General features: G+C 38.7%; 1 protein-coding gene across 2 annotated transcripts; it reads right to left on the bottom strand.

Annotated features, from left to right (window-relative positions):
• Positions 1-2,185: 2,185 nt before the first annotated feature.
• Positions 2,186-24,271, bottom strand: pitx3 (paired-like homeodomain 3). 2 transcript variants are annotated; one of them, XM_023296392.3, is made up of 4 exons: positions 23,999-24,271; positions 15,563-15,680; positions 9,112-9,317; positions 2,186-3,682 (listed from the first exon to the last, which is right to left on the bottom strand). In XM_023296392.3, the coding sequence occupies exons 2-4, from the start codon at positions 15,669-15,671 to the stop codon at positions 3,113-3,115; spliced, it is 885 nt and encodes a 294-aa protein (XP_023152160.1). In that variant the 5' UTR covers positions 15,672-15,680; positions 23,999-24,271; the 3' UTR covers positions 2,186-3,112. The 2 variants fall into 2 exon arrangements, with proteins under 2 accessions (XP_023152160.1, XP_054874224.1); XM_055018249.1 differs by lacking the exon at positions 23,999-24,271 and adding an exon at positions 20,229-20,378.
• Between the last annotated feature and the right edge of the window lie 340 nt (positions 24,272-24,611).

Genomic DNA, 24,611 nt, shown 5'->3' with positions numbered 1-24,611 from the left:
GTGTTTGTGGTTAACTGGCATCAGCTGGTTAGTGCAGTATGCCATCTTTTCTAACCTCGGTAAAAATCTTTATAGTGTTGTTTTAAGGTAGAGAGTAATGAGAACAGTGAAGTTGAGAAAAAGGGGGGTTGCTACTTAAAGGCTCTTAGACAAACTGTGTAACAGAAGTCCTATAACCTTTTATATCTTACCTGTATTTCTACCATTTAGCCTACCTTTCTAGGAAATATTGAACTATTATTTTAACAAAGCAAACTGTGCCTGTGATTTTTCTTCAACTTTCACTGTTGTAATAAATGAACAAATTAATAAATTAGTGTTTAGTAGGCCAACTTCATTTCAAAGTGCGTAACTACAAGTGTGAATGCTACTAGAGTCAAAGGCGGTAGGGCCAATAAGTCCCACTTCCAAGCTAAGCTAAGCTCTGCTAACATCTCATTTTTTTGACTATTACAATTTGAGATTCAGCTTTAGCCAAATTTATGTGGTATCAAAAAATTCTTGTGGTCAAAATGGAATTTTAATTGTCCTGTCAACAAAGTGAAAAATTCGGAAAATGGAAATGGAAATGATATTCGCTTTACCTATGGTTAAGGCTAACTGTCAGCCTTACTTTTTTCCCCCAGTTATCTAGTTGTAGTTATAATGCTTTTCCAAATTTTCAGTTTAGTTGCAATTTTTTTATGGCAAGATAACAATGGCAACTATAAAAATTAAGTTTTTAAAATGATTCTAATGTAATTTTTTTGTCACATTCATCAAATATCCCCTCAGTGCTCATTAGCTCTCCATTCTAAGTGTGCTCTGAAAATGAAATCTAGCGTTCATACCCAGTCCTGGCAAATGGAAAACACATGACAATATGCCTGTGTGTCCTGCCTCTATATGGCACATGGTTACTATTTAAATATGCAAATTAGCATAGCTAGCTAGCTAAACATTCTGACTAGCTAAATGCCTGCTAAATGATTCTCTGGAATGACAGAACTTAATTTTGACCAAATATTGCTGCATTTTGGCTTTCTAGGGCAGTACAATGTGCTGTTTCCAGTTAGTTGGCTTAGACAGAATGCACAGAATCTAACACTATATTGCTGGGTTACAGACATCAATACACCAGATACCTCCACTCACATAATCCAGGAAATTTTACAAGACTGCAGCAGGAATGTCTGGTCTTTTAAATCTATTTTAAATTCCACATTAATTGATGAAAATGGTTTGACAAATGTACTCTTCTACATTTCATTCTGTGCCTTTTCCCAATCCCATTATTTCAACGAAACAAAATGAACTCTCTTCTTACTTTCTCGGAGTCCATTTGCCAATTTTTAAAAAAGGAAAATGTGGTTGAAATCTCTGGAAAAAAGTTACTCAGTGGATCTTGACTTGACTATTAGGTTACTCCATTGATGGAGCTGGAACTTCAGTTTCCATGGTTTTACAGCCTGATTCTAAAAATCATAGCTTTTTTGGTGCTATTTCAGAAAAGTGTCGTTTTTTTGGTGTCGAAGTTTAATTTGGGATTTAAAGTTATTACAGTGTTTTCATTCTCCTTTTCCTCTCCTTTTAAATACTCTCTTTAAATGAGGATATTTTATGTTGTTAAATTTGTGTGACAGTATCAAATCAAAGGGTAGAGACATTTCCACTGTCCTGACGAGACAGATAAGCTATGTCACTTTAAAAATGTTACTTTGTAGAATTTCTCTAGAAATCTGAATAAAGAAGAAAAAGAAAAGTTTTAAAATGTCAGACCAATAAACAGTTACAGAGACTGATGGAGATTGATGGACTGCTAACCCCTCATTTGTAGGTTGTTGGGACACCTCGCTCCTTAAAGCCTTTATGTAATCCTGGCACTGCTTCAGCCCTGACCTCTGTGAATTCCTGCTGTGTTACTGGATAGCCTGCGGTTACCACTCAGAGTGTAGGTCAAACATATCAGTGAGCCACCATCGGGAACATCTATAACCCCCTCCCCACCTCTCTCTGCTCCAGCGTATACTCTCTCTTTTTGTTGCGTAAGTGTTGCCATGGAAGTGAGTCTGGGTTTCCATGGTGTTGTGCTCATAGTTGTGAGAACATCGTGTTTTGGTCCATATGTCAAAGAACTGTGACAGGTTATAGATCAGTGATATGGAGGGATGTGTGCTGTTCTGTTCCATGTAAAAGTCCACAGTAGTTGATAGAAACAGATCCTTTAATTGGTTCTTTAATGAGACAAAGCAGGCTACACCAGGAAAAAAGCTTGTTTTTTTTGTTTTAACAACTGCACTCTTACATACATTTTTTACAGTCATGGACTCCCTTTGTATAACACCACACAAATCTATATATTCAATGGCTTTTTTAGAGTTTTACTTGAAAAAATCTTGTTGCTATTCTGGTATTTCTCTGTTTGAATTGCTGTTTTTATCTTTAAAAGCTTGAGGTTGTGTTGACTTTCAGGGATGCCCTCCATTCACCCACCGTGTCAACCTTTGACCTATAACCTTCTAAGGGGAGAGAAATTCACAACAAAGTTTAAAGTTCCTAAAAGATGTGCTCGTAGTCCATCAACCTAGGGCCTTTACTTTTGAAGAACATGCTTATCTCATCTTTAAAGTACTACGTTTTCATATATTTTTGCCACATACAAAACAGAAAAAAGTTCATTATATACATCCTCCATTTGAAACCACAGGTCCCTTTTCCTGCAACAGTAGCAAAGATCGCATTTGATGTTTTTGGGCCAAGATGTTGACCACCAGTCCAGTTGAAGCATCCGTATTTTATTTACCTTTGGTTTCTACTCTAATCATGCAGTTTAAAAGAAGGAAAAAAATCATAATGGATAATCATTTTTAGAAATCCTTCGAAGCAGTTGGTCAGTTCAGCGACAAAGTCTCACAAACTGAAGAGAATTCCTTTGAAATGCAGTGGTCCATCTCAGCACGTCTATTTGTTGTGTCAGTTTTGAAGATTATTCTCATTGTGTACCATCAAAACACAAACTGCCAGTCTGCTGCACATCTGGCAGATTGAGATGGAACTGACGAGATGTGAAATGGAGAAACAGTGGACTTACAGCTGGTCAGGGGGATCAGGGGTCACAGTTGGTGCTTCTTCTTCATACCGGCCGGTCCACAGCATATTGGCAGGGGTTCAGGTTGGACACGGGGTTCTGCACTGCTGGGTAAGCGAAGTTAGTGTGTTGCTTGGCCTTCAGCCGCAGGCTGGCCAGGCTGGAGTTGCAGGTGTCTCTGTACATGTAGGGACTGGCTGTGGTGGCGTATGGGCAAGTGGCAGCAGTCACTGCTACCGAGTTGAGCGCCGTGGGGCTGTTGAGGTTGTTCAGGTTGCCCAGGTTGTTGAGCCCAGTAGCGGGAACTCCAGCAACTGCTGAGGGCACCATGCTAGAGGCCATGTTCATGGAAGGGATGGAGCTAGGGGGGGAGAACATGGGCTGGGATGACAAGGGGCTTACATTCATTGAGTTAAAGAATGGAAAGCTCTTAGCGGAGAGTGGGCTGCTTGCCAGGCTCTTGGTTGCCCAATTGTTGTAGGAGTATCCTGTGTACATGTCATCGTAGGGCTGCATAAGTCCATTGAACTGGGCACCAAAGCCATTTTTGCATAACTCTGCCTGCTGGTTCCTCTCCCGCTTTCTCCACTTGGCACGTCGGTTCTTGAACCATACCTAGGGAAAGGGGAAAATAATTTGAGTCAGTACTGTATTGGTTTAACCCTCTCTGAATTCTGATACACCCTCGTGAACAGCTGTGGCTCTGGTGAATGATCGGTCAGTTCACTGAACCCTAAGTTGCGGTCAATTACAGGCCAGTGCCTTACATGTTAACAGACTGTGTGAGAACGTGTGTTAACAAGAGGCAAAAAGCTGTACAACGTTTGTACACTAGTCTTAGAAAAAGTGCAGTTAATTTGTCATTTAAATATTAAAATAAATATGAATAATTCAAAACTCAAAATTCAGCTAATGGGTTGGTGTGATGGCACATGACCTTCCTCCACCTAAAATCAGTGAGGAAAGCACTGAGATTTTGATTGTGGTTTATAAAGTTTTGTCTATCATTGATGATAACCATCAGTACGTCTTTTGAAGTTGAAATGATTAAACTGCAATTGCGGTGACTCACACACACACACACACACACACACACACACACACACACACACACACACACACACACACACACACACACACACCATTAGAAGCTGCTACAGGGTCTTAGATAGAAAGTTGTTTCACAGCACACTTGCAATTTAAATTAATTTTATTTTTGCGAACAAGGAAAAAATAGGATGACAGAGAAAATTATTTTAAAATGACTTTTTCTTCAAAAACTGTCAGGAGTCAATAATATGTAATTCTTAAGCACATTCAGTCAAAGTAACCTAACCTCTCTTCAATACTTTCAGTAATATTGTGTGCATATGTATCCAGAATTTTTGAAAGACACAATGATCCCAGAAAGTAAGTTGAAGTGTATCATCAAACAGTCATATTAGGCAAGGCTTATTAAAACTAATCATTCACTTATTTGAATAGTGAGATCCTAATGAAAGAAATGTCAGGAAAGGGCAATCTTCACATTTGTCATTTTATGGTCCTATATTTGGAGGATATGAGTTGGATTAAAGCTTTAGTGGAAAATCTAAATTGAGGATTTTTAGAAATGAAAACTGAACCAAGTTTCTCTGTGGGTAAAGTTCTGGACAAACTTTTGCTCTAAACTGGGTACAAAATGGTAGAAATGCAATATGTGACAGAGGCCTCATGGTGAACTGTTAACACTCGAGTGTTACATTAAAGTAAATTGATATCAGATGTTTTATCTCTTTAATCCTCGTAACACTTTTACAGGCCTTTTTGTGTTGATGCTCAGTTGTCTCCCTGCCTGCTTGGCTTCCATGCTGTGTATAACCCAATCCTCTGTTATTATAGTAACAGAATGCTGTTGACTCATTAATATAAGTATAAAGTGTATGACTCTGAGTTTTCCATCCCACTCAGTGACAGTGGGGAAAACCCCCACCGAAGGACAGAAGCTACCCAATCTTTGCTGTGACTCAGAGGGAATGCCGTTTGAAAATTTGTGAAAGAGGTCGGACGTCAAGGTTGTTCTCATCTGCAGCCACTTTTGTATGTATTCTGTGAAATAGTTAAGCAATTGCAGGAAAAGGAGATTAAAATGCTTTCTCTAAAAAGCAGTGAAATATACACCACAGTTCATAAGTCTGGGGTCACTTAGAAATGCGCTTATTATTTAAAGGAATCAGTTTTTACAGAGGAACATTTCCAGCAACCATCACTCCTGTGTTCTAATGCTACATTGTGGTAGCGAATGATGTTGAAAGGCTCATTGATGATTATGAAACCCTTGTGCAATTATGCTAGAACATGAATAAAAATGTGAGTTTTCATGGAAAACATGAAATTGTCTGGGTGATTCCAAACTTTTGAACAGTAGTGTATATTTGATGTAAATTTAAATCAAGCAGTCAAAGATTAATGACAGTGGTGGATCCAGTGAGCATTTTCTGTCCGTGGCTGACTTGAAAATGAGAATAGCTTTAAAATTATTCCTGAGTGCTTTGAAAATTTAACATTCAGAGTTTCTAATGGAGAAAATATAGATAAAACACAGGCACTCAAAGCATGCTTGATGACCTCAGTGTACTGTGGGAATACACCACCATGCAGCCAACTTTAAAATGCGTAAAAATATATTTACTATTACTATGTTTTCTATTATGGATTTTCAGAATCATGGCCCTTTTTATTAGTCAACTCTCTTTTGGAATCCAACTTAAATAATGTTCTAATGCAGAACAAACAATGTTAAGGGCTTAATGACCCAGACTTAAACAGTTCAATAATTACTATTATTAGATTTCTATGACATTTTGTAGAGACATGTAGAGATATGTACCTGTTTCTGATTCTCACAATCAGAAACAGGTTTGTTACCAACTATTGTTTCGGAAACAAGTTTGGCTTTAAAATGAGCAAAAACATATATTTCAGAAGTTTGCTGCAGTTCTTTACCATTTCTAAATAATACAGTCTACTTTACTGATTTTACTATCTTTTCTTCTTTCATCTTAACCTTTAAATCTTTTTGGTCAAACCTAAATATCTTGACAACTGATGAATGCATGGCCATACAATGGATGAACTCTTTTCTAACAGCATCATTGGATTGGAACTGACTGTCCAATATTTAGACATGTTGTCTTCACATCATGACATTCCTGTCACCTTCAGCTGTGCTAATGCCCAGATTAACCTTCAGAGGAACTCCTGGACAGAAAATTATGGTGTAGTTCTACTGAACTTCCACCTACTGGCCTCTGAAAATGAACCCTGCCGACATCAAGTTCCCATTAAGTCTAGCAACCAAACCTGTATCTAATTAAATTGCTAAAACCAGTGGGAATGGATCAGTCTTTCAGAGCCCCTGGGCAGTTGACTGCTTTTTCCAACCTTACCTGCTATATATCAGCATGTTAGCATTTTAACTGCTAAGGTGTATTTCTGATGTTAGCACTTAGCTCAAAGCACTATTGTGCTTAAGTATAGTTGCCACCTGGGCTATAGACTGAAACGTGTAAAGCCTATCAGCTATTTTTGTGGCATATTTTGAATGTTGCAGTACATAATGTTGAGAAAAGTCATGTAGCAAGCAAATAAGACATTAGCATCAGGGGTCTTCACAGTGAGTCAACACTTTGTCCACAATCCTTGAAGTTTTATCAATATATTTTGCAACTTTGATGATTAACATCAGCTTCCTAAAAAAAATCAAATGAATCAGGCTGACAGGTCAAGTATCTGGGGCATGTAGGAATCTGTCTGCATGCAGGGATTTAGAAGAGCCATTGATGGATATTAAGAGCAAGACAATGTGTAGTTGGTTGTCCTTTCAAAATAACAACCAAGACTGTGTGCTATGTGACCTTTCATCTGGCCAACATTAATTTGATCCATTACTTGTCAGGCGGACAAGCGATTGTATTTTCATCTATCAGAATGTGTGCCCTCCTGCTCCATATAGCTACAGTGACCAAAATGGTTGGTGCGGCTGCTACATTGACATTTAAGGTTTTTTTTTAATCCATTTAAGGTTTATATACAGTACCAGTCAATAGTGTTGGGTCACTAATGTCATTATTTTTGAAAGAAAAGCAGTTTTTCAATGAAGATAGCATTAAATTAAACATAAATACAGTCTCGACATTGTTAATGTAGTAAATGACTATTCTAGCTGGAAATGGCTGATTTTTAATGGAATATCTCCATAGGGGTACAGAGGAACATTTCCAGCAACCATCACTCCTGTGTTCTAATGCTACATTGTGTTAGCTAATGGTGTTGAAAGGCTAATTGATGATTACAAAAACTGTGTACAATTATGTTAGCACATGAATGAAAGTGTGAGTTTTCAAGGAAAACATGAAATTGCCTGATTGACCTCAAACTTTTGGAATGGTAGTGTATTTCCCCTGCAGTCTCTCTCCATTGTTAGCATCTTAGGAACCAGCTGTAAATCTAATATTGACATATCTCCATTTTTTTATTTGATTTGCTCACTTATTAATCTGGTAGACATAAAACATAATCTTATTAATTCTATAACAGCTTTAAACTTGAACATGAATACTGATTCTGAGCCTTAGAAACAGCTGTGCAAGAGCAAAATAAATGTCACTCACTCACTACGTGTTTAAGATACCCGGAAAAAAGAGAGTAAGGCAAGTTCAATTGAAGGGTTTTGTCCAGATTCAAAGTTAATTACTGCCCACATTTCAATGGTGTTTAAAAGAACTAACGACATGGAAACATTTGCACATTAATAGAACTTAGTGGGATTGAGACTAAAAACAGTGCTGTGTTAAAACAGTGTAGGCACTTTCATTGATTGAGGATGGATTTTCAGTGAGAACATGAAAATCCATCCAATAAGTCAAGTTGGAGTAACAGATTAAATACAAACAAAACCCGGCACAGAGGTTAGTAATACTCCCACATGGGACATTATAACATAACACAGTGACAACTATTCTATCATCTGTCCCAATGATAGAGACATAATCAGTAGAATTTTACATAATAATTTACCAGGAATTAAGAGTGTGTGACTGGCTATTGTTCTGAATGGTGTGGATGAACCTGAGCTTGGTACAACTCCAGCCATATGTTGTTTGTCTATGTGAACACAACCTTACCAGATGTCGAAAAATTTAAAGTTTGAGGGTGACTCAAAGATATAATGCATTAATACTTAACCCTCCTGTTATGCTGTGGGTCAAATGGACACATTTTAGAGTCAAAAAATCCCCACAAAAGTTGTTACAAGTATTTTTTTGGTATGAAACTTATTCTGCTTGGCTTAATAAGTGTAATCATCATACAAAATGAAAGTTCACATATTTGCAAATATTGATAGAAATGGCAAGTAATGGAGTTAGTAATGAAATATCAACAATGTTTATCGAGATTTTTTGGTTCCTGACATTTTTGGATAATTAATTGACCCAGGAACATCATTGTTGTTCCTGAGAAATGAACCTAATAGGAGGGTTGAACGTTAACTCCTTAGGGAGATGGTTTGTTCTCTACAAATAAGTCATGTTTTCAGTGGAAAAGAGAGAAGATTGTGGCCCTTTTTTTTTGTTTTTAATGTCATGATTTTCAGTGGGGGTTGCACAGTGGCTTGGTGGTTAGCACTGTGCCTTGGAGCTAGAAGATCCCCGGTTTGCGTCCCTGCCTTCCCGGGGACTTTCTGCATGGAGTCTGCATGTTCTCCCTGTGCATGAGTGGGTTTTCTCCAGGTACTCCAGCTTCCTCCCACAGTCCAAAAACATGCTGAGGTTAATTGGTAACTCTAAATTGTCCGTAGGTGTGAATGTGAGTGTGATTGTTTGTCTCTATGTGTAGCCCTGTGATAGACCAGTGACCTGTCCAGGGTGTCCCCTGCCTTCATGCACATGAATAAAAGTTATGCATGGCACATCTTCACCCAGACCACACCCCTAAAAACAGATGCTAGTATTAAAACAGGGTTCTGTCTTCCAGGGATACCACAGTAGAGCTTGTGTACCCACCCTGACCCGTGCCTCAGTGAGATTGGTCCACACAGCGATCTCTTCCCTGGTGCTCATGTCAGGATAACGGTTCCTCTGGAAGGTGGCCTCCAGCTCCTGGAGCTGCTGGCTGGTGAAGTGAGTTCTCTGCCGCCGCTGCTTCTTCTTCAGAGACCCATCCTCAGTGCTGGACTCATCCAGTTGGTTCTGGTGGGACTTCTCTGTGTCTGCAGACACACCGAAAGAAGGCAGTTTTTGTCAGGACTCTAGGAAGATCGGTGATACGTGAAGTGATGACAGGACTAACCAATTACAACAAAACAATTGAGCGTGAAAGTTCATTCTTGACCTTCAAGGAGTGGTTAAACAAAACAAGACAGAACAAAATATAATGACTGTAGTTTCCATAATTAGGTGCTAAACTTCATAAAAACAAGCAATGTCCATCTATTGATGAAGACATGACACGCATTTAAAAGCTTAGGAAGAAGCTACTAAACTGACTGAGTTTAGATTTATTTCCTTTTTTGTGTCAGAACGAACTAGAGTCTACAGTACATTATAAGTCTATTAATCATACATATGTATTCCAATATTTTTACAACATGAATGTACTGCAGTTAAAAATGTTTTAGAGTTTTTAGGGTTTATGAAAAATGTATCCTTGAGAAGTTACAAATGCTGGCTGGAATATTTTACACCTGAAGATTTATTGAATTATGCTCTTCACAAACACATCTGGGAGTAACACAAGTCTGTGGAAAAGCAGTGAAACCAAGAAACCCTGTTATCAGTGCAGCACTGGGTCATTTGAAGATAGAGGTACACTTCCGTTCAAAAGTTTGTCGTCACTTAGAACTGTCCTTATTTTTGAAAGAAAGGCAGTTTTTTCAATGAAGATAATATTAAAGGAATCAGATATACAGTCTAGACATTGTTAATGTCTAGACTGTATGACTATTTTAGCTGGAAACAGCTTTTTAATGGAATATCTCCATAGGGGTACAGAGGAACATTTCCAGCAACCATCACTCCTGTGTTCTAATGCTACATTGTGTTAGCTAATGGTGTTGAAAGGCTAATTGATGATTAGAAAACCCTTGTGCTGTTATGTTCACACTTTTACGTTGTGAATAAAAGTTTGAGTTTTCATGGAAAACATGAAATTGTCTGAGTGACCCCAACTTTTGAAAGGAAGCATACATTATATTTGTAGAAACGCATTCACTGCCAGAAATATACAAATCAGTAGCTGAGCATAAAGACTTACTTATTGTAAAGAATGGTTTACATTTCATCTATGAATGAATAATTGCAAAAACAATGAGCTGGAGACTTATAACTGCTCTTATGTACTTGTCAATATTTTAATTCTGTCACATATATAACTTGTTTAAGCACAACTCTATTTCTTATATAGTATACACCATGTAATCACAGTATAAACCACGATGATTACATGATAATGCTGCTGTTACCTGAAGTCCCCCCTACACATGGAGAATTATTAATAAACAGTTTGGAAGCAATAAATTTACCACCAACTAAATTAGCTACTGGCACATACTATACATCGATTTCATTGTTTTCTCATGTACCCAGAAGCCAAGCAGAGATCCAGAGTTTAAACAATTAAATGATTACTGATGGTAAATTGGCAACAAGAAAACAAAGTGATTCATTGTTTAATGTATTCTGGTTGCAGCTTCTCATATGTGGATATTTTGCTCTGATCGTAAACTCAACACTTTGGGATTTTTGTTTCTATTTGAGAGAGAGCAAGTAAATAAGTGTTATTTTGCACACTTAACATTGAAATTATCTACTGACTATAAAAAGAGCTCTATCATAGGTGAATCCTTATAGTTCAGCTATGATGGAATATTACTAAATAACACAAACTGGTATTTTCTATCATCACTCATCATTAACAGGAGTCAGCCATAATATTATCTTGAAACTAAATAAAACATCTTGTGCTATTAAAATCACTGGGACACTTTTACAATAATGGTTTGAAGGATTACAGTATGGGAATCACTGTTAAATGTAAGGAAAATAGAAACAGTTCTACCTGTTTTCATGTTTATCTACAGTGATAGAGAAAGCAATCAGAACGTTCCCTTTAGAAAGATGTAAAAAACATAATTTACAATCTGAAGTCCTTACCTATAATAAGGAAGTATTATATATTATTGCTATTGTATATTACATTATTGGATTAATATTGCTGATATATTAATTAATGTGTAAGGAAAAATATTGAATATTGTGGTTGGTTTTATATATTTTTTTGCCTCTATAAATACATTTTATACTTGTTTATTTATTTAGTAATTCACTGTGTTTGTGTCGTAAATGCTGTTGTTCAATAAATGTAGTAAAATAGCACTCTGAATTGTAACGTAAGTATAAAACAGAATCAATTGGAAACAATTCCTTATATATGTACTTAACGTCAAAACAGTAACGCAGTGTCACTTTTAATGGTTCCAATGTTGTTTCTCCAGCCCAGTTTATTTTATTGTTTTTTATTTGATTTCGTTTACCTCATGCACTATACTGTATATATCTTGCGTCTTTGTCATATATTGTAATTCTTCATATAGTCTTATTTTATTTGTGCATTTGATTTTATTATTTGTTGATGTTAATTTAGCTTGTTATCAATGCACCGTCCACTGGCAGCTATTTATATTTTCATCACGCCCCCATGTTTGATGACAATAAAGCTATTCTATTCTATTCTATTCTATTCTATTCTATTCTATTCTATTCTATTCTATTCTATTCTATTCTATTCTATTCTATTCTATGTACTTTCAGCATATAGTTAGATGGAGTTTGTGCTTGTTGTGGTAATTCCCCTTGAAAGAAGTGCAAAAAGCTCAATAACAAAACTAACCCATTTAAACCAAAGGAAATATATCTGCCAATTGTAAATGGAAATGTATTATGAAATACAGCTGCATTGTCTGAATGGTCATGTTTTGTTTTGTTTTTTTGCTGTGATTAATAGTATTGTCTTCCTTGTAAAATTGAGAATGTGAGCTAACGCATCCTTTACATGAGACAGATTAGTATTCTGACACCTTGCAGTAGGGAATGAATCAGTACTATCCAATCCCGGCTGAAACTGACTGGATAATACTGTGAGATGAAACGTCATCTGAAATCCCTCCATACCACAGGCTGGAAAATGACAAGCACGAGTGTGACGCTGCCAGGAGAGAATGACTGCATTACGTCCAAAGATGTGCAGGAGCAGTGAGTGATTGCATTTGGCCTCCCAGCGCAGTGAGTTTAAAGGACCACACATCCATGTTATGTCTGCCAGGGCTCCACTCTGCCAGATCTGACTCCTGCAATTTGAGGACCTCACAGAAAGAAGTGAAATTAGTTGGCCAGTTAATCCTGTGGATCAGGCTTTTGTGACTGGGGCAGGTTGGGCTGTGTTTGGTGAGGGCTTAGCTCTCTGGGAGCAGTTCGAAATGATCAGCAGGGTTTAAAAAGAGGCTCCACAGGGCCACCGGCAAAACCAATAAGGGCCAGGCCGAAGCTGTTATCTGGCAGTAAACTGACACTGGGTAAGCTGTCACTTAAGGCCAAAGTCTATAACACAATACAAAGGAAAGGGCAGCCTTTTTTAGAGTGACGCGCCAACAAACAATAGGAGCAATCTGAGTGATAATAGGCCGACATGACAGAGTTGTTCCAGGTCAGCATCTCAGAGGGCTTTAATCTGGAAAACAACTTCAAGAGGCTTTTAACCAAATCACTTTTCAAAGTCTGGGAAAAAAAAAAAAACAACAAAGGTCAGAATATATTCACACATCAAAAGCTGCAAATCAAAACGAAATGTTGACCAGACTATCTGTTGCTTTGTCTGACTCAGAGCTTTCAAAAGCAATCAGCCACGGTGAGGGGTAAAGTCAGGTTTTACAGGAGCGGCGGCTTTTTGTTGTTTTTTCAAAGAGAAAGTTTGTTGTAATAGAATACAATCGAGTCGTGATTCTGTGCCTGGAGCATAGGCGTCAGCGTGGTGCAGTAAGGTGTGGCACCCATAAATTTCTTCAGAAGAACTGATCTAAGGTTGTATTTTGTGTTCATTGTAAAGGACAAAAGAGTGAACGTTGAAATGCATTGTCATGCTAATTTCTCTAAAAACAAACAAATAAACATAAAAAAAAAAGAAAAGAAAACCCCAGGGGACGATATAGAACTACTGTTCAACGAGTATTATTCAGAGGGAAAACACGGCAGAAAACATTCAAATGAGCATTGTCTTGTATCAGAACGACCATTTTACAATCATATTCATTCTTAAAGGACCGGGATGTGTCTATTTACTGGAGTTGATCACAAAAGACTGTGGCCAGAATTGTTTGAAGACTAACGTCAGGAGTTTGCTTTTTAGGAAAATAAATAAAAGCCTACTATTAATGACAAAATGTAACTAGAATACAGAAGATCTCTGTGAGTGTGCAAATGAAGTTAAATGTGTACATTTAATTTCTCAGAGTGCTGGAAATAAAATTGTGTTCGAGAAATCCTAAATGATGAGCCTTTATTTATTCTGAATGTAGCCTAGAACATAATAATTTCAAAATATTAAAATTAGCTTACAAGGTACCTATCAATAGGTGTTTGTATGTGGGAGGTTTTAGTTAAATAGAACAGAATAATATTTTATTGATCCTTTACAGGATATTACTTGTAACAGCAGCATGTTCACACGGAGACAATCCACAAACCCGACAGAACACTAACAACCATCAGTATGACCACATACACAGAAATTATAAAAGTTCAAACATATGCACAGTATATAACTCATGAGTTCAAATATTAATGTGAATTACTGTGAATTGAAAAGCCTGTTTGCAGCTATTATCTATCTTCTATATATTGTAATAAGTAAAAGTATGTTTTGCTGTATTTTGATACAAAAGATTAAAGTTTCTCGAAATCACATTTGAGCTTGATGTGTAATTTGTTGCTGAAATTTTATGGTAACAGAAATATTTAGGACACAAAACGTGAATTAGATATACTGTCGTTAAGTAAAAATGACTATTGGCATCATTTTAAATAATTATAATAACCCACACCTCCAATATTTATTGGGTTGTAAAGTCTTTCATTAATGCAAAATAAACAAAGAAACAAACAAGCAAACAAACAGGGATTTCTGTCAAGAAGGCTTCTATGATTAGAATCAGATTGGTCTATAAAGCTGTGACTCCGTTAGAGTGAAAGGTTCTTGCTTTTAATTAAGACTAAAGAAGCTGCAGATTCTTGAAAGCATTCAAATAGAGTGTCTAAGACAATGTGGACTGGATTAGATTGGGTTACATACATATAAGCACACAGACTGCAGCAGACACACACACACACGCACACACACACACACACACACACACACACACACACACACGCACGCACGCACAGACACACGCAAACACTGATGCTGCGTTAAAATGAACCATATGGAGGAACAGAGACGTGAGGAATGAATCCAGATTATTACATATCATCCTCACGTCAGATCACAGAGGAGCACATGTGATCTCAGCGTGATTCTCACTGAATTATGAATGATCCCGTTTAATACGCGCACGATGGCCGATCACGTGACCAAAATCTCAGCCATGTGACAACTAAACAGAATCATCTGATGATCACCACTTAAAGGCCGCTTCAAAACACGTTTAATTACAGTCGGCTGTATGTCGTCCTTCTACTTGACTTTAAATCACAATTCGTTCGCTTGATTTTTGATTAATAAAAACTGATCAATGGAAACAGCCGACACCTGATCAGATCGATCGCTTAAACGCGGATGTTTCTCGGGTTTTAAAGTGTAGCACATCACGCCGACTCGGACGCTCTGGGGAGAAATACGTTTCGCTCTTTTGCAGTTAATTTTCCTATTCAAAGCCACACCGAGATGTATTTGATTAGAGGCCACCGCCTGAGAGACGCGACTTCACGATCTGTGATGGACGCTCGGCCTGCGGTGATTAATGCTCCGAGCCAAATCCCGCAAATCTGCTACTTTATTAATCGGCTGGAGGCGGCAAAAGCTGTTAATAACGCCCAAAATAATAACATGTTTCCCATGGGGCCGATTTGCTTGCGAATTAATGCATGAAACATGCACGTTTCTCCCTATTATTATTAGACGGGTTATTGCAATTTGTGCCTTCACAGAGTTTATTTGCAATTCCTTTTTTCACTTTATTAGACAGGTTAGTAGAGAGTAGAACGCGTGGAAGACCTGCAGCAAAGGGCCGTGAGCTGGAGTCGAACTCACGCCGCTGCATTTGGGACTATAGCCCCTGATTACGGGTTGCCCGCTCAGCCAGCTGTGCTATCTGGACACCCAATTTGTTCACAATTCTTAATATTTCCTGTGCATTTCACTGCTTCACAGTAACATCCAGGTTGCAGCAGGCAGGGAGCTACTGACCGCTGGTGTCCTGGCCTTTACATCCCGGGTCGTGCTGCGGCGTCCCGGAGTCGGAGAGCGACAGCGCAGGGCTGCGGGCCTCACTGTCCGTCAGCAGGTTAAAATCCATAACCAGGCTCTGCAGACAGACACACAGGCACAGACAGACAGACAAGTCAGCCTTCATCCTCCCAACACTGACACCCAGTGACGTCCTCATCCACAAAGGAGCAAATTAAATACATTGATTTGTTGGTTGATTCATCACTTTATCCTCCATCTCTTCATTCTAACTGTGACATAGCCTACATCATATAGGTGTTTTGGAGAGTTCACATCATCATGTTGTCTTTTTTGTCATATTTCATGTGGTTGATGAAGTTGCTCTGCTTTGTCACCATGCTGCATTTCTTATTGTAGAAGATTATTTTGTATAAATCCTATATTCTGAGTCTTATAAAGGAACAGTCCACTGTGATTCAGTTTAAAAAGTGGGCTAATAACATTTATTATTTTCCAAAACAACATTTTCAGTTCAATTTATTCATTTAACACCTCAAGGCCTGCCTGTCCAGCTGTCATAATCCAATTTATTGCAAACACTGTCAGGTATTTGAAAAAAAAATTCTGCCACTTTTTATCTCTACACATTCTTTCGACCAATTTCCTTCAAAGACAAAAGCAGAAAAAGACGGTGTAATTCTGGCAATGATGCAAATACAACAAAATCTATAACAAAATTAATAAAAACAGTCATTTCCTAAGAATGATTAAGCATGTGTTGCGTTTTGTGTCACTAAAGAACCCCCGCCTCCTCCTTCTTTTCCTCCAGAGACAGATTTTCTTCTCTATCAGGGTAAAGTGTCCATTTATCTAAATCAATACAGGCTCCGTTTGATGTGCGTTTGTGTGTATTTGTTTAATTTGTCGGCGCATTCTGTTTCTATTTTCTCTTCGATCTTTCCATTCACCCCGGTTGTGGTTGTCATACCAATCCCCCTTTATAGGAGGCTGACATAAGCAGCTATAACGAGAGCTGCCCTGAATTGGCTCTATTCTGGGCTACACGGGCACTTGCTGTAAAATACACTATGACATTTCCAAGCCAAATTCAAGCCAGAGGGGTAGAAGTGTTGCTCAATGGAGCCCCAAAAATAGATTTATCTGAGAGCAGTTAACACCTCGAAAATGCTTGGGGGGGTCTGTCCAAGCTGACAGAGGTTTGGGATGATGTATGGCTTCAGCGTGAATAAAGTCAAAATATGACTTTATGCGCTTGATCAGATAAAAGCATCCTAATTTTCAGTGACAGCTGACAGCCTGCCAAAATGTTCTCGTCATGTCCTCGAGTCACTTCATTATTATACCCTTAATGCCAAGGTAGTGCCTTAAGTACTAGACATAAGAGATAATGAAAATATAGACATACACTTGGAGTCACTCAGACAAAGTCATGTTTTCCATGAAAACTCACACTTTTATTCATGTACTAACATAATTGCACAAGGGTTTTCTAATCATCAATTAGCCTTTCAACACAATCTAGTAGAAATTCATTGAATTAGAGATAACGGAAAAGCATTGCTGTGTCACATAATAAAAGTGGAAAAGTACAGAGACTTGTTTTTGGGTGGAAAAGAAGGACTGGAGGTCATGAAACTAAGTTGCTTGTTGAGTATAAACTCCCGCTCTGATATCTTAATGTCATAGTGACTGTCTCTTCAACGATCCTGACTGTATGGTGTTTATTGACAAGTTGAAACCTCCACAACAACAATGTACCATTAGAACACAGGAGTGATGGGCCTCTGTACCCCTATGTAGATATTCCATTAAAAATCAGTCGTTTCCAGCTAGAATAGACATTTACCACATTAACAAGACTGTATTTCTGATTTCTTGAATGTTATCTTGATTGGAATAAAAAGACTGCTTTTCTTTCAAAAATACAGACATAACTAAGTGACCCTAAACTTTGGAACGGTAGTATACACAGAGGAATGAATGGGGGTAAAGTAGGCCAAATAAACCCAGCTTGCTGCTACCTCCCTTTTCTATTTATTTTGCATTCCAAGGACATAAGTAAGTAAAAGCTAAAGTTTACAGCTTCAGAGCAGAGTCTAAAGGCTGCTTTAAGATTCGGTGAATCCATGTCATCAAAGATTTAAAAAGGTGACACCCCTCCTCCCTTCCAGCAGGACTGTTGCCTGTTTGGATTGTTGCAGCCGTGTCTGTTTTTATTCAGTTTTGTGGTTACGAGCCTTATACTTAGAAAGAGCAGATATAGATTTTCAGGGGAAGGCATATTTGTCACCCCCCTCTCCTCACCTCTCCTTGCCCTGGAGAGAGAGAGAGAGAGAGAGAGAGAGAGAGAGAGAGAGAGAGAGAGAGAGAGAGAGAGAGAGAGAGAGAGCTCCCCCACCCTAGCTGTGTTTCCCTGCGTCTGTTTGCCACCATGCCAGTCCTTTGTGTGCTAGTCACATGTGACTTCTGCCAGGGTTAACTCTGAAGCCTCAAAACGAGCCATGGACTCAGACACACACACACACACACACACACACACACACACACACACACACACACACACACACACACACACACACACACACACACACACACACACACACACACTCCCATCACCAACAATAACAAATTGTATGAACTCCTGATTGAGACTCCTGTCACCTTTTGAAGCTGCTGAATTGACTTTTTCCCCCCTCAAGGCAGGTTTGGACATCATTGTGTCTTTTATACTTGTCTAATCGGCCGCTCTACTTGTACAGCATAACTCCCTCTTAGAAACCAGAGGGGATGCACTAATATGATCAATAACAAGTATCAGTGATAGCATTGTTTCACGCGCTGACAATATGGACAAATTCACAGTAAATCCCTTTATTATGTATGTGTTTTAAAATTAACTTACCTATCAAAATGAACCTTCAAAACCTGTCGACTATAATTTGCATACAAATGTAGAGCTATATGTACCTATACTTGTCTTATATATTCCTCTATATGCCTTCAGCATGCAGTATATCTGGCGAAGACTCATGCAAAAGTCAGAGCTTGACGGTAAAGACTCCAACATTAGACAGGATCATTTGTCTTGCTGTTATAAAATTTGTCCTTTTTTTTTGCTTTACACCCATACTGCAGAGAGTATTATCTCCATTTTCATTTATGATTTTTAAAAAAGCTCACGTTTAAGCACAATAAGTGAACCTGAAGTTGTTCAGTGTAAAGTGTCAGAACATCGCGCATCCCAAATGCCAATTTCAATTCTATGACAATTATCAGACATAGTTTGTGCTTTTATGTAAAAAACAAATCGCAGAGACTTCCACTTTACATCACACAAGGAAAAAAAACTCAAGTGACATTAATTCTATAACAACATGATTTAAGTAGACTGATTGTTAAATGGATGGTTTTTAAAGGCCCAGAAAAGGCCAATCAACTTTGCGTCCCAATCATCCACTAAAGCTGGATATTAAACCTCCCTGAGCAGATGCTGCTTTGTTCCCTGCCAGTCCTCACACAGCGTCACATTCTGCTGCATTCACTAACTACAGTGATTTCAGTTTGGCACAGCAAAACACAAAACTAACAATTAACTATGACAAAAATCATTGGAGTTTTCCTTCAAGCTCTCCCTGACCCTTACTTAACATTGTGTCGGTCACTGACAAAGCAGCATAATGCTACGATAAAGCCAACCTGCATGTTCTGATTAAAGGTTTAGCACCTTATTACCAGTTAAGATCTGTGACATCTGATCGGTGAACACATCTTCTGGCTTTTTTTTTTTTTTTTTGCCAAACAACGACTCAACCATTAAAATGCCCGTTTTTTTCTCATCACAAGTAATCTTTGCTGGAGTCTTCAAAGAAATGACCTGCATCTGGTTTTTGTTGAGCATCCATGAGAACGATCGCAGCATTTCACAAAAGATTAGAAGACAGGAAAATGGGTATTCTGCAGTCAGCCAGAGGCATTGCTGCATCCCTGGGAAAAAAGATGCAAGACTGAGGATAAGGTCAAGTCTCCCAGTGGAGAGATTACCTCAGTAAGCACACTGCCTCCGTGTTGTGGCTTTGGATTAATACCCCTCTGATATAGATTTGTGGGTTAAAGTTGACTTGTGGGTCAGAAAGATCAGTTTTCCTCCTGTTCATAAACACGCAAATATGGCTTCATTTGTTTTTCTGTTTAGCAGAATAATTGGCCGCAATTGATCTATGTCTATTTTGTGGTACCAAGAAACTGTGACCTTCATCCATTGGCTTGTTTGAACAAAAATACTTCTATTTGTCTCACTTTGTGTTGACACTTTTCAAACAGCCCTAATCTGACATTTCAGCTATCTGACAGAGCCGTGCTCTGTGTTCAGAACCTGACACTCTCAAATGTTACGGCCAAATGACTGATCTAGCAAACATAACCAACCACCGTATTATCACCTCTACTGCAGGATGTGTTTTCTTTTTTTAAATTATTTCCCAAAAGGTGAAACCTTTTCATTTCAAATGGAGGCAAAACAGCTTTTTTCTTTCTTGAAAGTACCATAATTGAACACAAATGTAGAGGAAAATAAAGCAGCAAGAGATTAACTCAACGCCCAGGCAACCTATAGCTACATTTAACTCTTTGAAAATAAAAAGCAGACCATCTAATGCTTGTTTACCTTCGCTGTAGACGCGTGTTCGGCCGTTTCTCTGTGTTTTATAGTTAAAAGTACTCCACAAGCAGGTCCCAAGTCGCTGTTGGAACAGTTCAGTCAGGGTACTAGCCTGACGGACCAACGGCTGTCTCTTTGTGAGTGCACAGCCCAAGTCTAGCATCAGCAAGGTCCAGTATTTTGGTCAGAAATATGAATGTGAGCCAGTCCGGGGGACTATATCTGCTCTGGCAGTGATGGATGGACAGAAGGCCTGGTGTCAATGTGGTGCTGAGAGGCCGGCTGGCTTGGCAACGAGGGGAGTGCAGGTGATGCAAGCCAGTCATTTTATCTAGAACAAGGTGTCAGTACCCAACCACCCACTCCACACACCCCCTCTACCCTCCCCACCCCGGGCTACACACACACTCATCAGGGGTTCCACATGATTATGTTTCCAAAATCAAGAGCCCCCCCCCACCCCCTCCCTTTCTGGGCTCAGTAGCCAACAAGCTATCAGTGAGCTAACAAGCAGGCTGGGGACTGAGGAGCTGACAGTCCTACTGATCACTGGTGTGTTGATGCTGCTGCTGCTGCTGCCTTCCTCCTGGTAACACATCACAAACGAGCCCGAGCCCGTTTGGTGCGGCTCAGGCTATTTCCTGGGGCACTTGTGGCACACCAGACAGCCACGATCTCCCTCTGCGTGAAAACACAGCTAGAAAGGCGCCGTGTGTTTGCTCTGACAGGGGGCTGCTGTCCACAAATGAACGCAAATCAACAGCGAGATGAGAGTCTCCGGTTTGCATAAGCTGCAGCGCTTTGCATAAGCAGTCGCCCGTTGACACCAATCTCATTAAAATATATATCTGGTGATAATAATAAAAAAATAATAAATGAACCAAAAATCCTCTCATTTTCCGGGAGATTGTCGGGTCCATCTGGCGGTGCGCTCGGCAGACTGCTTGCATTTCCACGGACTGCAGGCATTAGCCCGGGAATTATTCATAAACGCGTCAAGAATTAATTCCCGGGATTAAGAGTTGATTAAGATGTGTGTCACTTTGCTGTCTGAGAACTTATTAAGGGCCTCCTCGAAGAGCCGGCAGATGGAATTTCAGTCCAATGTTTGTAGATGTTAATTTCTGCCCTCCTATAACAACCATTTGCATATGATTGAGGCAGTGAGGAGCTGAGGCAGTCCTGCAGCTGAATCACTGAGAAATAATTGGCTGCTCCAACCAATACAAGTCCTCAGCAGTAATTAACACGGAGCCTTTCCACACCCAAATTCTATTAGAAATTTCACTGATGTGACTCAGTCTGCAAGTGTAAAACAACACCTGTAATTTATACCGCATCGTGTCATTGAGAGAAATAAGCAGGGGAATGGTGCAATTTAACACAATGAAGTGAGACTATTGTTAACTCTGATAACAGATGCAGTTTTCATTTTCTGTGATAATCTTAGAAGCATTAATTGCGTTTAAAGTAACTTTTGGAGTTATTTGTTTTGAAGGAAAAATATAGAAATTGGAAAGTCTGTAAATGCATATTTGTGGCTGCACATCCCGTTCATCTGCAGCGCTTTTAATCGCCTTGTTATAGTATTGATTTATCATAATTTTGGGAGTTCAGGAAAAATAGAAGTTCCCACCTGTTACGGGCAATCTGTCTTCTCAATAACAAACAAAAATAATAGAGTTATTTCAAATGAAATATATGGCGATGTATTTAACTTAGATAATGTGCTCTAATATTATATTATTATATTGTGCTATAGTTTTATATTATAGGATATGATGTGATGCAATATTATATTATAGTACATAGTCCAATAATATAATAATATAGAACGCAATGTGGTATAATATTATATTGTAGTATATAGTGTGCTATAATACTATATTATAGTATATAATGTGCTACAATACTGTATTGCAGTATGTAATGTGTTATAGCATTATATTAGAGGGTATAATGTGCTATAGTATTATATTATAGTTTAGAATGTGTTATAATATATTATAGTTTATAATGTGCTATAAAATTATATTGTATATATAATGGGCTCTAATATCATAGTATATAATGTGTTATAATATTATATTATAGTAAATAATGTGCTATAATATTATATTATAGGATATAATGTTCTATAGTCCTCAATCCAACAGACTGATGCCCTTGTTGAGTGAAAACCACGAAAAGAAATATTTCCATTGTGCCTTGAGGCCTAACGTGATTTCGATTAAACACGTCTCATTTTCATATGTCCTGACATGGCAACAGATGCAAAAGAGGCAATAAACTGAAAGCTTACAGAGGAAGTCTAACCTGGTGATACGTGGAAGGATATATACTTTGATTGAATGGGAAAGTTGTGAAAGTTTTTTTCAGACCAAAATCTGGGTTCAAGGTCCAAATTAAATTTAGAATTTAGATATGTTAATATAAAGATATGTTAGTAACAGTCATTTACGAATATATATATATATATATATATATATATATATATATATATATATATATATATATATATATATATATATATATATATATATTCTCATTGTATAATATGTCCTTATTATTATTATTTATTAGTAGTAATAGTATTTAGTAAATGTCATAAATGTCGTAGTGTAAGTCTTAAAACAATGCTTTCGCTTTTTTCTACTGCCAGCATTTTTAAAATAAAGCTGAACACAACACAGTTATAATATGCTTCGGGGTTTTTTTCCTTTTTTTTGGAACGAGTGTGGCAGATTAGGCCCCATGTGTAACCCTGAATTACCCTCGCTCTAACAGCGGGCCTTCACCGATAAAAAAGAAAACAAAACCAAAACAAAACAAAACAATTTTCATATTTAACAAAGGATTAAAAGTCTCTATTAAAAATACATTTGCTGGTAAAGGCTGTGAGCTAGTGAAAGCAAACGGAAACTTAATTATTATCATCACCATTGCTGTTGTTGATTGTTATTGTTGATGATTTCGTTTGTGATTTTAAAACGTTAATAAACTCGGTGTTTTCTGAACAATTGTCGTCTGCAGTGTGGGTGAAAATACGGGAGGACCAGTGAGTGTAGAGCTGGATGTGTGTGTTGGAGGTTTTTAGGTGCGCGGCTCACTTTTTTGTCTCCTGTGGCCTCCGCAGCCACCTGCCGCCTATCAATTTTCTCCACATCCCCAAATACTTTTGACCTCCCACATTTTTTTTTACAACGTCCGTCTCTGCTTCGAAATTTCGCAGAAACTGTAACGGATTTCTAATCGCCATAATTCAGTGTAATGCTGCGGAAGAAAACTCTTTATTCACGCAAATTGCAGGCCTCGCACAGGGAGACACGGAGAGTGTCTGGATCCGGGACGACTCTGACAAGTGATAGTGAACAAAACACACCGACATAATATAAGGAACAAAATCAACGAGGCCCCAGCCTTACAGAGCCGCTCTGTCTGAAAGGAAGACTTCATATGGGTCACTTCTCATCAGCATCAGAATCTGCGCATAAATGTGCACCAGAAATTAAACCCGTGCAGTTAATATTTCCCTTGTTCTTAGCGCTGAAACCTTGTTCTTGCAACTCTGCACAAGAATGAAGTGGTGATTGTATTATTGAAAGTTGAACATTTTCACCCATCAGACAGTTACTGAAACCTCTCCTTTCCATCTGGGGGTATTTTGGCAACTTTTACGCACACATTAAAAACGCACTGGATGGATTCCAGCCGCACAAGCTGAGAAATGAAAGAGAGAGACAGTACAGGGGAGAGAGACGGTTAGTTGCACTTACAGTGGATCCCGGTATGGTTAAATTAATCCGTGGAAAAGGCAAAGAGCTTTGCTGCGGGCTGATGAGTGTCCTGGCCTCAGGTTCGCTGGTGACATGGACAAAGTTCCACGGTGCGTCAAAAACAAAAAGTCAGAAAAACAGTCTGCCGGTCAGTTTCCTTCTTCTTCTTCTTCCTCTTCTTCTTCCCTCTGTGCTGTCAGACATGAGGGCTGTGGAGGAGTGAGGCATGATCCCCATACAGAGCAGAGGAAGGGAGGGAGGGAGCAGGGAGGAGGGGAGGGGAGGGGGGCACGGTGCTGGTGTTAGAGGGGGGTTGACTTCATGCTAAATATTGTCTGTGACAGGCCCACTGTGGAGAGGACGTCCCCCTTTCCCTCTCTCTCTTTCTCTCTCTGTCTCTCTGCGAGCACACGGGAGCACACGCACACATACACAAACTACATTCACGCACATACGCACACACGTACGCACACACACCTCACCCCTCCCACTCCCACTGGCTCCATCTCAGTCTCGCAGCTTTTTATTTACCTGCACAGTTGTTGGTAAGGATCGCAAAGACTTACTGTTGTGCATGGCAGCTTTTTGGTGCACATTTATAAATAAAATAATT

This window comes from Amphiprion ocellaris, chromosome 16, assembly GCF_022539595.1.
Source record: "Amphiprion ocellaris isolate individual 3 ecotype Okinawa chromosome 16, ASM2253959v1, whole genome shotgun sequence".
NCBI lineage: Eukaryota > Metazoa > Chordata > Actinopteri > Pomacentridae > Amphiprion > Amphiprion ocellaris.
This window is presented reverse-complemented; position numbering and strand designations above follow the sequence as displayed.